At 36.8% G+C, this 12,540-nt stretch overlaps 1 protein-coding gene across 1 annotated transcript in view; it reads left to right on the forward strand.

Annotated features, from left to right (window-relative positions):
• The window catches only part of LOC127878918 (run domain Beclin-1-interacting and cysteine-rich domain-containing protein-like), an 84,006-nt gene that overhangs the window by 56,623 nt on the left and 14,843 nt on the right, over positions 1-12,540 (forward strand). Inside the window, 5 exon segments of the mRNA XM_052425474.1 lie at positions 4,144-4,218; positions 7,200-7,378; positions 9,968-10,048; positions 10,690-10,763; positions 11,770-11,834. Of these exon segments, the coding sequence (XP_052281434.1) occupies positions 4,144-4,218; positions 7,200-7,378; positions 9,968-10,048; positions 10,690-10,763; positions 11,770-11,834 (474 nt within the window).

The following is a 12,540-nucleotide window of genomic DNA, read 5'->3' on the forward strand; positions in this document are numbered from 1 at the left end:
TTTACTTCTTAAGTATCAAGGCTATTGCTTTCAAACTTCAAATACTTGCATGCTATCATGAGGTTACTGTACCTGGCAAGTTGAATTTTACCTTGACCTTTGAATGACCTTAAATTATTAAATTTTGCTAAAATTGCCATAACTTCTTTATTTATGATTAGATTTGATTGATACTTTGACAAAACTACTCTTACCTGACATACCACAATAGACTCCACCCAAACCATCGCCCGTGCCCCCCCCCCCCCCCCCCCCCCCACCCCCCCCCCCCCGAATCCCCCCCCTATTTTTTTTTTTTTTTTTTTTTTTAAGATTATCTTACAAATGACCACCACACCCTCACACTATACCCCCCACCCCACCCCATCCCCTCCCCAAATTTTTTTTTAAACGGTAAAAAACAAAACTATTTATTTTGATTAATTTATGTTTGAAATACCGTCCAACCAAGAATCCCCCCCACCCCCCCCCCTCCCCCATCCCCCCACCCGAATCCCCCCCCCCCTAATTTTTTTTTTTCAAAATCATCTCACAAATTACCACCACACCCTCACACTATACCCCCCCCCCCCCACCTCACCCCCCCCCCCATTTTTTTTTTTGAAACGGTTAAACAACACAAATATTTATTTTTATTATTTTATGTTTGAAATACCGTCCAACCATCGCACCCAAGAATCCCCACCCCAACCCCCCCACCCCCCCCCACCCCCCCCCCCCCCCACCCCCGATTTTTTTTTTCCTTTTTTTCGCATTTTTGGAAGATAATGTAATAAATGTCCACACCCCCACACAATGCACCCCTCTTCACTCCACCCCTCCCTCCTTTGTGATTGAAAATGAGAGTCCCTTCACCTTTAAAAAGAAAATAGATGAGCGGTCTGCACCCGCAAGGCGGTGCTCTTGTTTATTTTTTGTATTGTCTGCTTTAATCTTTATACATAAAGGTTTGTTAGAACATTTGATTTGAGAGGACCCACAGAAATCCATGAACCTTTATATCCATCAAATTATATTGGTTTCACAGTATGTAAAAAAAATTGAGCTTACAATTATGTAGAAAATGAGCTTACAAGTATGTAGAAAATGAGCTTACAAGTACATGTATGTAAAAATTGACCTTACAAATATGTAGAAATTAAGCTCACAAGTAGATATAAATTGAGCTGACAAGTAGATAGAATGTAGCTTACAAGAAGGTACAATTTGAGCTTACAAGTATTTAGAAATTGAGCTTAGAACTTCATAGAAATTGATATAAGAAGTATGTGGAAATCTAGCTTTCAAGCATTTACAAATTTAGCTAACAAGTATGTAGAAATTGAGCTCACCGGTATGTAGAAGTTTAGCTTACAAGTATGTAGAAGTTGAGCTTACAAGTATGTAAAAGTTGAGCTTACAAGTATGTAAAAGTTGAGCTTACAAGTTAGAAGAAATGTACATGTCAACCTATTAAGATATTATTTTTGAGTGCCTGGCTTATTGGTGTATCCCAGGCCCGTACCCAGGCCATGGGCCCAGGGGCCCGGGCCCCCCCAGCTGGCTGTCGAACTATGATTTTTTTAAATGATCGGCCCACTGCAATTTTTTCTCTCCTGCAAGGGACCACAGTACACTTTTCCATCAAAACAAAAGAGCAGCTATGTTTTATTGTCCCTGATAAACAAGGGGATTAGCGCTCGCCAAACGAGATAAGCCCCTAGGCAATGTTTTCTTATCACCTTGTACACACATCCCCGATCACTGCAGCAAATGGAAGCAACTGCTGCAGGAGGTTGTAGAATATGGTCTGATAATTGCTGACGCAGGTTTTTTTCCTTCTTTGAGAAGGCCCTTTCCCCTAGACGTATTTTTCCTCTATAAAAGTTAACTTTTTTTGGGGGAAACCTTTTGGAATTTTAAGGTCCCAATATATACTTTTTACATTGAGATAGGGCCATGAATTTGAACTGGAACAAAACACTGACAAAGGTATTTAAACTTAGTATTTATCATTTTTGCAAGGTAATCACTGAAAAAGACTACGATGAGATAGTTAACATGTCTGTTGGAAAGAAAAACAGATTAATAAATTTGCCGAGCAACATATAAGAATTTGGCAGAATTCAGTATTTAAAATAATTCAATGCGGGGAATCACGTGGTCAGATTTGATAAAAAATGGCCGCCGATGCCTCGATTCGATGGAGAAATTGAGTCTTTAAAAGTTTTCGGCCAGGAAATCGCGAAATATTCCATGAGTTGCCTTCACACTCTGACCAACCAGCGGTTCCGGCTGGCCCTATGATAGGCGTTATCCGATTAAAAACAAGTAAGTAATAAGGTAGATGTACCTGTTTAAAGACTCAATTTCCCATTGAATCGAGGCATCGGTGGCCATTGTTTATCAAATCTGACCACGTGATTCCCCGCATTGATAATTGAGTACCGAGAATTGAGTAATGTCAACCTATTAATGGCTCATTTGTAAAAAAAGAAAATTGAAACAATAAATCGATCTCATTATATAAGTTAACCTGATCCAGTGTAGAAAAAAATTGTATAATTAAATTATCTGTTGCCTTGAATTTGTTTGAAAACAGTAAAATATGTTAAATTGATTATTTAAGACTTTCATTATTTCCCAAAAAAATTAGGCGTTTCGCGCAATTTTTTCCTTTAAAAAAGGCAAGGTCTTTCCCAAAAAATCAGAGAAAAAAACCTGTGACGTTATTGATTTTTGAAAAAAAATGGTGGAAGCAATACGAGAGTTGATGTGGATAATCGTCAGTTTAAACCTGTAAGTTTTGGAAATTTTAAGCGTTTAATATTGTTGTGAATTCACACCAATGTTTAAAGCTTAAGACTTCCGAAATGTGCTGATTTACTTGTTATATTACATTAATTCATATCACAAAACACCATTTTTATAAGCATTAAAATTCACCCTGCAAAGTGCCAAATTAAAAAAAGTATGTATATAGGGAGGGGAGACCCTCCCAAACCCTTCCCAGTTGGGCCCCCCCAGTCAAAAAATCCTGGGTGCGGCCCTGTATCCAATCGTGAGTTGTTTGTGGAACCTAATCAATATTGGGGAATAGCATTCAAGTATAACTGTCCTAGTAAATTTCTGAAATATCTACTATTCATTTTAGAAAATCATTTTGATTTATGATTGTGTATGATTGTTAATTGTTAGAATAGTCATCTTTATCAAAATGTGAGTAGTTTGTTAGATTCACTTGCCAATATTAGACAATAGAACTACAGAAATATGATGTATGATTTGTTTATTGGTTGAATACTGGTAGTCATTCAGTTATTGCTTGCATAGTCATTCATTATTCCTCCTACATATATGTCTCCAAATGTGTGTAGTTTAATGAACAATTGTTTGATAATGACATTTATTGCCCACATTATAACACATGTCCAATGCACAGAATTTACCTTCAGATCAAATGTAAAATACCTTATTACTAACTTCAAAAGAAATAAAATAATCTATTTGTAGCTCATTAACATTCACCTGACATTATCTTTATTCACGTCTATGTTATATATGGTTATGATGAATTTCTTATGGTTTTGGCCCAGAATTGGATGAAATTTATTCACGTCTATTTAATATACCGTTATGATGAATACATTTTGTTTTTGGCCCAGAATTGGATGAAATCAATAATACAATATCTAACTAACTTGCTGTCATGTTGTTTATGTATCTTGAAACACATGTGTATAAACAGACTTAACCCTTTCCCCATCAGAAGCAAAGTGAAAATGGCTTTTGCAACCAGCTTAAAACCAGAACAGCCTGCGAGTAACTCACAGTCTGTTAAGGTTTTATGCTGTTTGCTATTCATCATTATCTTAGGGTTGGAAATGAAGCCTTTCAAACTTTAATATATTAAGAAAGGACTTAAATTAAATTTGATTTTCTAAAGTTCAAATGCATCAAAATACGTTTATAAGGGGTAAAGGGTTAAGTATGAATAAGGGACACTTTTCAAGTGTGTAATTATGTGACTTAAATTCACACATGTCAGGTAAAAGTTGGTGATCTATACCTGTGTACAAAGCTAGTTGTACTGAACCTTAGCATGCAGCCCAAACTTTGTTACCCCATGCTGTGTATCAGTGTGCGTGTGTGTGTATGCTTCAGTGGACGAAAGTCAGAGTAACTTGACCACCCTGAAGAACAGTGGACTGTCCCTCTCTATGGCTTCCATGTTCTCTGGTAAGTCCTGTCGGGATCACGCTACAGCAACAGTATGTGCATGCGCTTCACTTTCTTATAATTGGGGTTGAAAATCAGATCCTGATCATTATTATGTGGTGTGTTTGCTGGTGCCTTTCTTGTGACCATACTGGGTCCTTTAGCTTTCAAGTTTATATATGATATGAACAGTTTCCTTTTCACTCTGGTAACTGCATGTTGCCGATTTATTTCTATTTAGTACAAATTCGGCAGGTTATTCAGGAATCTGCAGGTTTCCTGTTTATTTTGTATACTACATGTTTCTTGTTTATTCCTGGTATTGCAGGTCTCCAGTTTATTCCTATTGTTGCATTTTTCCGGTTGGTTATTGGTACTACAAATCTAGTTCATTCTGGGAACATAAAGGTTTCCTATTCATTTTTGGTTCTGCGGGTCTCTGATTTATTCTGGGTAACTATATTTTTCAAGTGAATTGAAGGACTAAATGTTTCTGTATAATCTGATTCTCTATTTTTGAAATGTATTCTGTTTCCTGCAGGTTTCGTTATTATTGCTGGTACGAACGACAACCACTATGACACTTTATCTGCAAGAAATCAAGTGTGTAAGGTCATTATACCCCCACAAACGAAGTTTAGGGTGGTATATAGGAGTGAACTTGTCTGTCTGTTGTCAGTCGGTCTTTTGGTCCGTATTAAGTGTCCGCTCTCTAATTCAAGTTGTTTTCATCCGATCTTGACCAAACTTGGTCACATGTTGTATCTAGATGATGTCTAGGCCAAGTTCGAATATGTGTCATGCTGGGTCAAAAACTAGGTCACTGGGTCACTTAGTGCGTTTTAATATTGAGCATGTTGTTCTCTCTAATTCAAGTAATTTTCATCCCATCTTCACCAAACTTGGTCAGGAGTTGTATCTAGATGATGTCTAGGTCAAGTTTGAACATGGGCCGTGCCGGGTCAAAAACTAGGTCACGGGGTTACTTATTGCGTTTAAAACATTGAGCATGGTGTCCGCTGTTTTTTGTGAAGACAACATGCAAAATATTCTGTGTCAATGTTGCAGGTAGGGGTATTCGTCACGTCTGCGACAGAGCTCTAGTTTTTATTGTTTGTCCATTTCTTTTGTTTGGTATGTTAAAGTAAATAGGGTATGCAGCACAGAAAGTCCTTGTATATTTGTGCATGAAAGGAACCATTCAACTTAGAAATACACACTCAACTTGTATCAATACACCCTAGTAGATCAGATTACCATCCCTGTATATTTATGCAAAGTTTTCAGTTAAACCTAAAAAAAAAAAACATACACTTATTATTGTACATTTTTTTACAGCTTTTTTGTATGTTTGTGCCTTAATTGGTTTTTGCTTTCTAGTTATCCCCCGCCATAGGCGGAGGGATATTGTTTTGGCGTTGTCTGTCCGTCCGTCTTTCCGTCCGGCCGGCCAGCCAGCCGGCACTTTTGTGTCCGGAGCCATATCTTGGAAGTGCTTTGGCGGATTTCAATGAAACTTGGTATGAGTATATATATGAGTAAGAGGATGATGTACGCCTAATGGCATTGTACACCATCTGTTAATAAGAGAGTTATGGCTCTTTGTATCTTGGAAAAATGCTTTTTTCTGTCCGGAGCCATATCTTGGAAGTGCTTTGGCGGATTTCATTGAAACTTGGTATGAGTATATATATGGATAAGAGGATAATTCACGCCAAATGGCATTGTACACCATTGGATAATAAAGGAGTTATGGCCCTTTGTATCTTGAAAAAATGCTTTTTATCCCACTTTTACAGCGAATTCGGTTGATTAAAGCCCCGTTGATTAAATATCATCTATAATCAATGGCAGGAAATGACGTCAATATTTTGACGAAAGATGTCGTCATAAATCCAGCGAAATTATCCAGTCAAACTTATTTTGTTTAAACAAAAAGGTTTACAAAATAAAAAGTGGGATAAATGGAATAATAGATTAGTGTTCATTATAGATCAGGTTTATCATGCTCAGCACGAAAACGGAAAAGCACTCGCCAAGGCTCGTGCTTTTTGTTTTCTAAGCCTCGCATGATAAACCTGATCTTTAATCAACACTCACCTATTATTCTCTATTTTGAGTGTCAAATATAACACTTCTGTGTCCAGAAGCATATTGGCGGGGGATATCAATTCAACGAATTTGCTTGTTGATTATGACTGTAATACAATTGGCAATATGTTGTTGGAAAACATTTGTATTACTGACACAGCTGCTAGGTAAAACTATTTAAAATGATGTAATTATTTTAATGGTTCCACATTACAATTATTGCAATTTATTACTGTTAAAATCATTAAAAAAAAACATTAACACTGAAATCAACAAGTATTTCTTACAATATTTCGAAAAATAAAGTTAAAACATAAAAAAATCAATGTTTCTTATAGCAATAGCCAAAATTTCAACGCTAGATGTGGTCTGGTAACATAGATTTAACGAGATACAAAATCCTTGTTTTTTTGTATTTTTTTGTGTCACAATATATTTCATGTGAATTTCTGGCTACGATATCTGAACAATGACTAGCAAAAACAAGATTTGCTTCAGGCAGCTTTGGAAGCACAAGGTAGTTCTCATGAACACGTCGTTCTTCCGGTGCTGACCAATTCCAGTCCTGGGTTGGCTCATAAATGTTTGGATATCATGGTGGGAAATTACCATGGAATGTATTGTCACACAAAAAATAAAAACAAGCCTTTTGTATCTTGTTCAATCTATGTTATCATTCCACATCTAGCGTTGAAATTATGGCTATTGCTGTAAGGAACACTGATTATTTACGGTTTAACTTTATTTTACAAAATTATTTACGGTTTAACTTTATTTTACAAAATATTTTGCAAAATATTCGTTGATTTTGAGTACATATGTTACTTTAAAAGGGTAACAATCAGTGGAAAATGCATTTTTTTTCTACATTTCAAATGCCAATCAGCATATTACTATGAATACATTTCAAGACGCAGACCTACAGAAGGGCAACAGGGCAATCCTGAATTATGACTCAGTGCAGGAAAGCGGATCTCTTCTCTCGGCTGAGTCTGTCGCCATTTCCCTCCTGAAGAAGTTCTCGCATCATGAGTTGCCGAAAGCGTCCGACCTTCATTGGCTTGTAACAGAGCAGGAGGCACCGCAAAGGGTAACAATAGCATGAGTTGTTTCCACTCTCCTATGTTAAACAAAGGGTAACAAGAGTAATTGTATTTCTTTCTATGCTTCACAAACTGTAACAAGAGCAAGAGTTGTGCTCCCTGTCTGAGGGATACAACGGTAACTAGAGCAATTGTTTTGCTCCCTTTTAGTATGCCCAGAGTAATAAGAGCAAGAGTTGTGGCCCCATTCTAGGTTAAACAAACAGTGAAAAGAGCAAGAAGTGTGCTTTTTGTAAGCTACATAAATGGTGCTAAGAGCAAGAGTTGTGCCCCTTTTTAGGCTACCCAAATGGTACCAAGAGCGAGAGTTGTGCCCCTTTGTAGGCTACACAAACGGTACCATGAGAGAGAGAGAGTTGTGCCTTTTTGTAGGCTACACAAATGTTAACTAGAGTGAGAGTTATGCCCTTTTGTAGGCTATATAAATGGTGCTAAGAGCAAGAGCGAGAGTTGTGCCCCTTTGTAGGCTACACAAATGGTACCAAGAGCGAGATGTTGCCAAGAGTGAGAGTTATGCCCTTTTGTAGGCTACACAAATGTTACCAAGAGCAAGAGTTGTGCCTTTTTTAAGGGTACCGAAAGGGTACCAACAGAGGGTTGCCACTTAACTTGAAAAGTCAGGGAAATTTGATTTTTTTCAAGGTCGGTGAAAAGTCAGGGAATTTAAAAAAATGGTCAGTGAAAATGAAATTTCAGAAAAGTCAGTGGAAAGTCAGGGAAAAATAAAATTTTGGGTTGATGCATAAGTTATTTAGTGGCTATGGCAGTCTTCAGGTATCATTTGTTTTAGTAGATTTATTAGAAAAGCCTGGAGAAGTTGAAAATGTAAAATCTATGAGAAATTGAGTTGCACAATAATGTTTGCCAAAGACCATGGCTAGTTGAAATAATCATTGGTACTAAGTTCTAACTGTTATGTATATTTATAAATAGATTTATTTCAATTAACATTTCCCATTACCCATACTTCACCTATGCCTGTGTCTAGATGTTAAAGTATGATCATAATATGTAATGGATATTTTATATGGACAGTTTTTTGTGTCATAGGTGTTGTGCTACTACTTTATTGCCATAACTAACACCACATGTATCTACTTATAGAAGTATATTTTGTTAATAAATTTTGAGACATAATCATATTATGTGGTGATTGTACATGCATAACTTTTAATACGCCCGTTTTTAAAAACGGGACGTATTATAGTTTCACCTGTGGCGGGCAGGCGGCGGTAGGGCGGCGTCCACAGCAGTGTCCGCTCTCTAATTCAAATAGTTTTCATCCGATCTTCACCAAACTGTGTCAGAAGTTGTATCTAGACAATATCTAGGTCAAGTTCGATTATGGGTCATGCCGGGTCAAAAACTAGGTCACGGGGTCAGTTAGTGCATTTTAAGCATTAAGCATGGTGTCCACTCTCTAACTGAAGTAGTTTTCATCCGATCTTCACCAAATTTGGTCAGAAGTTGTGTCTAGATGATATGTAGGTCAAGATCAAATATGAGTCATGGTAAAGTTATCAAGTTGTCCAAAACCTTCAAACGGGCGTATCTTGTGACAGTTTGGTACTCTTGTTTATCTTTGGTTTTGTGGTATTTACTATATAGCCTTGCATCATGCCTAGTTTAGTGTACAAGTAGTACTACTTTGTTATTTGTTAAATATTTTATGTTAAAGAATGAAATAAACATTAAATGGGTGGATTTGGTCGGCTGTATGGCAAGGAGGAGGCCGAATATGTCGCGAAATTAGTCAGTGAAAACCAGCAATTGGTCAGGGAAAAGTCATTGAAAAGTCAGGGAATTTTATTTCATCAGGTTGGTGGCAACCCTGCATTTTAGAGCAAAAGTTGTGCCTCTTTGTAGTCTACACAAATGTTACCAAGAGCGACAGTCTAGGCTACATCAATGGTAACAAGAGCAATATTTGGGCTTCCTATTTTATCTACATTAACGGTAACAAGAGTAATAATTGTGCTCCCTTTTCTAGTCTACACAAAGGGTAACTCGAGCAAGAGTTGTGCCTCATCCTAGTTTACGCAAAGAGTAACAAGACTGTGTCCTGTCCTACACTACACAAATGGTAATAAAGGTTACATGGGTATATGCAATGTCCTGTCATAGGCTAAAGAAAGGGTTAGAGGAGCAAGAATTGTGCCATCTTCTAGGCTAAACAATGGGTAACATGGGCAAAACTCCCCCCCCCCCCCTCCTAATCTAAACAAAGCGTAAGAACAACAAGAATTGTGCCTCCTTCTAGGTTAGCCTAGATGGAGGCACAATTCTTGTTGTTTTTTCCCTATTAAGGGTATCAAGAGCAAAAGTTGTGCAAAAAGCAGTAGTAAGATTTCATTTAAGAATTTTGAGTATGATTAGATGAAAAATGTTGAGCATAGAGTATGGAAACTTTACCAAAGGGTGATGTCATTCATTTAAAGGCAATTTTGCATGTTATTTGTTACGATTTTTTTATATTCAATATGGAGGAAAAGGTTGTGAGTTGTCATAATCACACCAGTCTACGCTGGTCACATATTTACAGTCGAAGAGGTCTGGTAATTTGGTTACCCTTTCAGTTGCTGCCACTTCCCAACTCATACCCAGTGTCGCCGGATGATGCAGACGCTCTCACAAAAGGACGCGGGGCAGTGAAAGTGGTAACATTTCATCGACTCTTTATGATATCCTATCAACGGTCCTTCATTTATGCAATGATACATTCTGAGATGAGCTATTTTTAAATTGTGGATATGTTAAGTTTATCGGGCTAGGTTGTGTAAGATCATAGCATGAGGCGCACTAAGTGTTTCCCTGTTTTAAGCTATGCAAAATAATCTTGATCTGAATGCAAGATTTACATAATATTCTATGTAACTGTAATATTTTGATATGCTCATATATATATTGTTTTGTTTTGTTTAAACATCTTAAACCTTAAGTTTATTCAATGGGTGGTTATAGGATTTATTTCACTGTTACATCTTAGGCTGATTACTAAAGTTCTAAACTTAAGCTGAAGTTTTCAGGTTTTCAGTTTCTTACCGTAATTTTATATAATGGTTGTTATGGTTTTGATAGTCAATTCTATATCTTTCACAGGTCTGAAAAAAATGGGCTTCAAATTGCATTATTTTTAGATAATCATTGTTTTCAATGCAATAAGCAATTTGGAAATGCATGAAACTTAAGTGTTAAACTCAAACTTAAGTTTTGATTAGTTAGTATGGGTTTGATTTGGTTCAAACTTCTTTATGAATGAATGAAATCTGTCTCTATGCAAAGTATTTGTATTTCACAGCCTCGACTGCGCGGCAACATGGAGTGGGCACCTCCCCGAGCCCAGATCATTTACAATAGCCACCCTTATTCTAGGTATGGTTTGTATTTATTTTAGCCTCGCAATCCACTCAGGCTTATCAGGAACAACACTTTCTGCTTTTACTGTATTGTTTGTTTAAAGAAATACTCTTTTTGACGAAAATTGAGTTTATGTAGAAAGTGTCTTCCATGACTAGCCTGTGCAGACTGAACAGGCTAATCTGGGACGACACTTTATGCACATGCATTAAACCCCGTTTATTTTCAGAGCGAGACCTGTGGTAAGCTTTTATGATTGACTTTTGTCCACCGGGTGTTGTCTGTCCTACATCGACAAAATTGACACTGTTAACCCTCTGGAGGCCACATTTATTGCCCAATCTTTATGAAACTTTGTCAGAAACTTGTACCGATCATATATTGAATGAGTACAAAAATGGTTACAATTGGTTGAAAAGCAAGACTGCCAGGGGCGTAGCAGTTGTCCTTATATGGCTTTAAAAAAAAAAGTTTGTACTCAAGAAGTCACCTTTATTGTCAAATCTTCACGAAAATTAGTCAGAAAATGTTCTAATGATATCTTGGATGAGTTTGAGAATGTTCTGGTCTGTTGAAAACCTGGCCACCAGGGGGCGGGGCATTTTTATGCCCCTGGATCGAATGATTGGGGGTATATTGTTTTTGGCCTGTCTGTCTGTCTATCATTTTGTCTGTCATTCTGTCCTAAAACTTTAACCTTGGTCATAACTTTTGCAATATTGAAGATAGCACTTGATATTTGGCATGCATGTGTATCTCATGGAGCTGCACATTTTGAGTGGTGAAAGGTCAAGGTCATCCTTCAAGGTCAAAGGTCAAATATATGGCTTCAAAGCGGCGCAGTCATTTAATGTTCCCTATTTATCTAACTGGTTTGTTTTTTGAAGATGAATTTAGTGTTTTTTCCTGTAGTCCTTAACTTATGAAACATGAATATTTCTGATTAAGAGGGTTACCTTATACAAAAAGTCTCTGAAAACGTGTATTAAGTAGATCATTTAAGAAACCTCTTTTTTTGCAGTCGTACAACGCTGCTGATAAAGCAGAATTACAGATGTGCAGGCTGTGGCATGAAGGTTGAACCAGGTGAATAGTTTTTGTGTGTCTGGTTATAATAGTTTCTATGTCTCATTTCTTATAAATTTGAACACAGGTTTGCGACTTTTTAATTGAAATTCTAGATGTGCTTTTCTGCAGGTTTTAACATGAAATGTCTAACTTTGGCAAACTTTAAGTCTTCAATTCTTATTCTAGTAAATTTGGTTAGTTTGATCATTATGAACAAAAAACAATTTAAAAACAGTGTATGATCATATTATTTTTTTACACATAATGTGAAATAACTTTTCTTGAAGAAGGTAACATACAGCACTGTCTGTCCATCTGTGGGAAGTTTCATTTGGCAGCCATACTTTTGCAATATGTTGATGGATTTTTTTTTTAATAACACAAATTGTCACCATCATTATGAAGACCTGTTGCATTTGACCTCTGCCTCCCCATCTTAAAGGTCAAGATATTTCTTAGAAGCAAAAGATCATAATTAGCCAAAAAAAAAGTTAAAACAATCCTGTCTAAGCAATCACTTTGTTAAATGTCGATAGATTTAACAATTGCTTGGCACAAATGCAATCCATCATAAGGCGATGTGTTTCATTTTACATGTGTCCCCTTACTTTAAAGGTCAAGGTCACACTGAATGTTCCAAGGTTAAATTTTGCCATCAAATTGCAGCTCTGGACTGTAACTTCATTCATCATGATATTTTTAAATAACACGCCACTGTAGACCT

Source organism: Dreissena polymorpha, chromosome 4 (genome assembly GCF_020536995.1).
Source record: "Dreissena polymorpha isolate Duluth1 chromosome 4, UMN_Dpol_1.0, whole genome shotgun sequence".
In the NCBI taxonomy this organism is placed as follows: Eukaryota; Metazoa; Mollusca; class Bivalvia; order Myida; family Dreissenidae; genus Dreissena; species Dreissena polymorpha.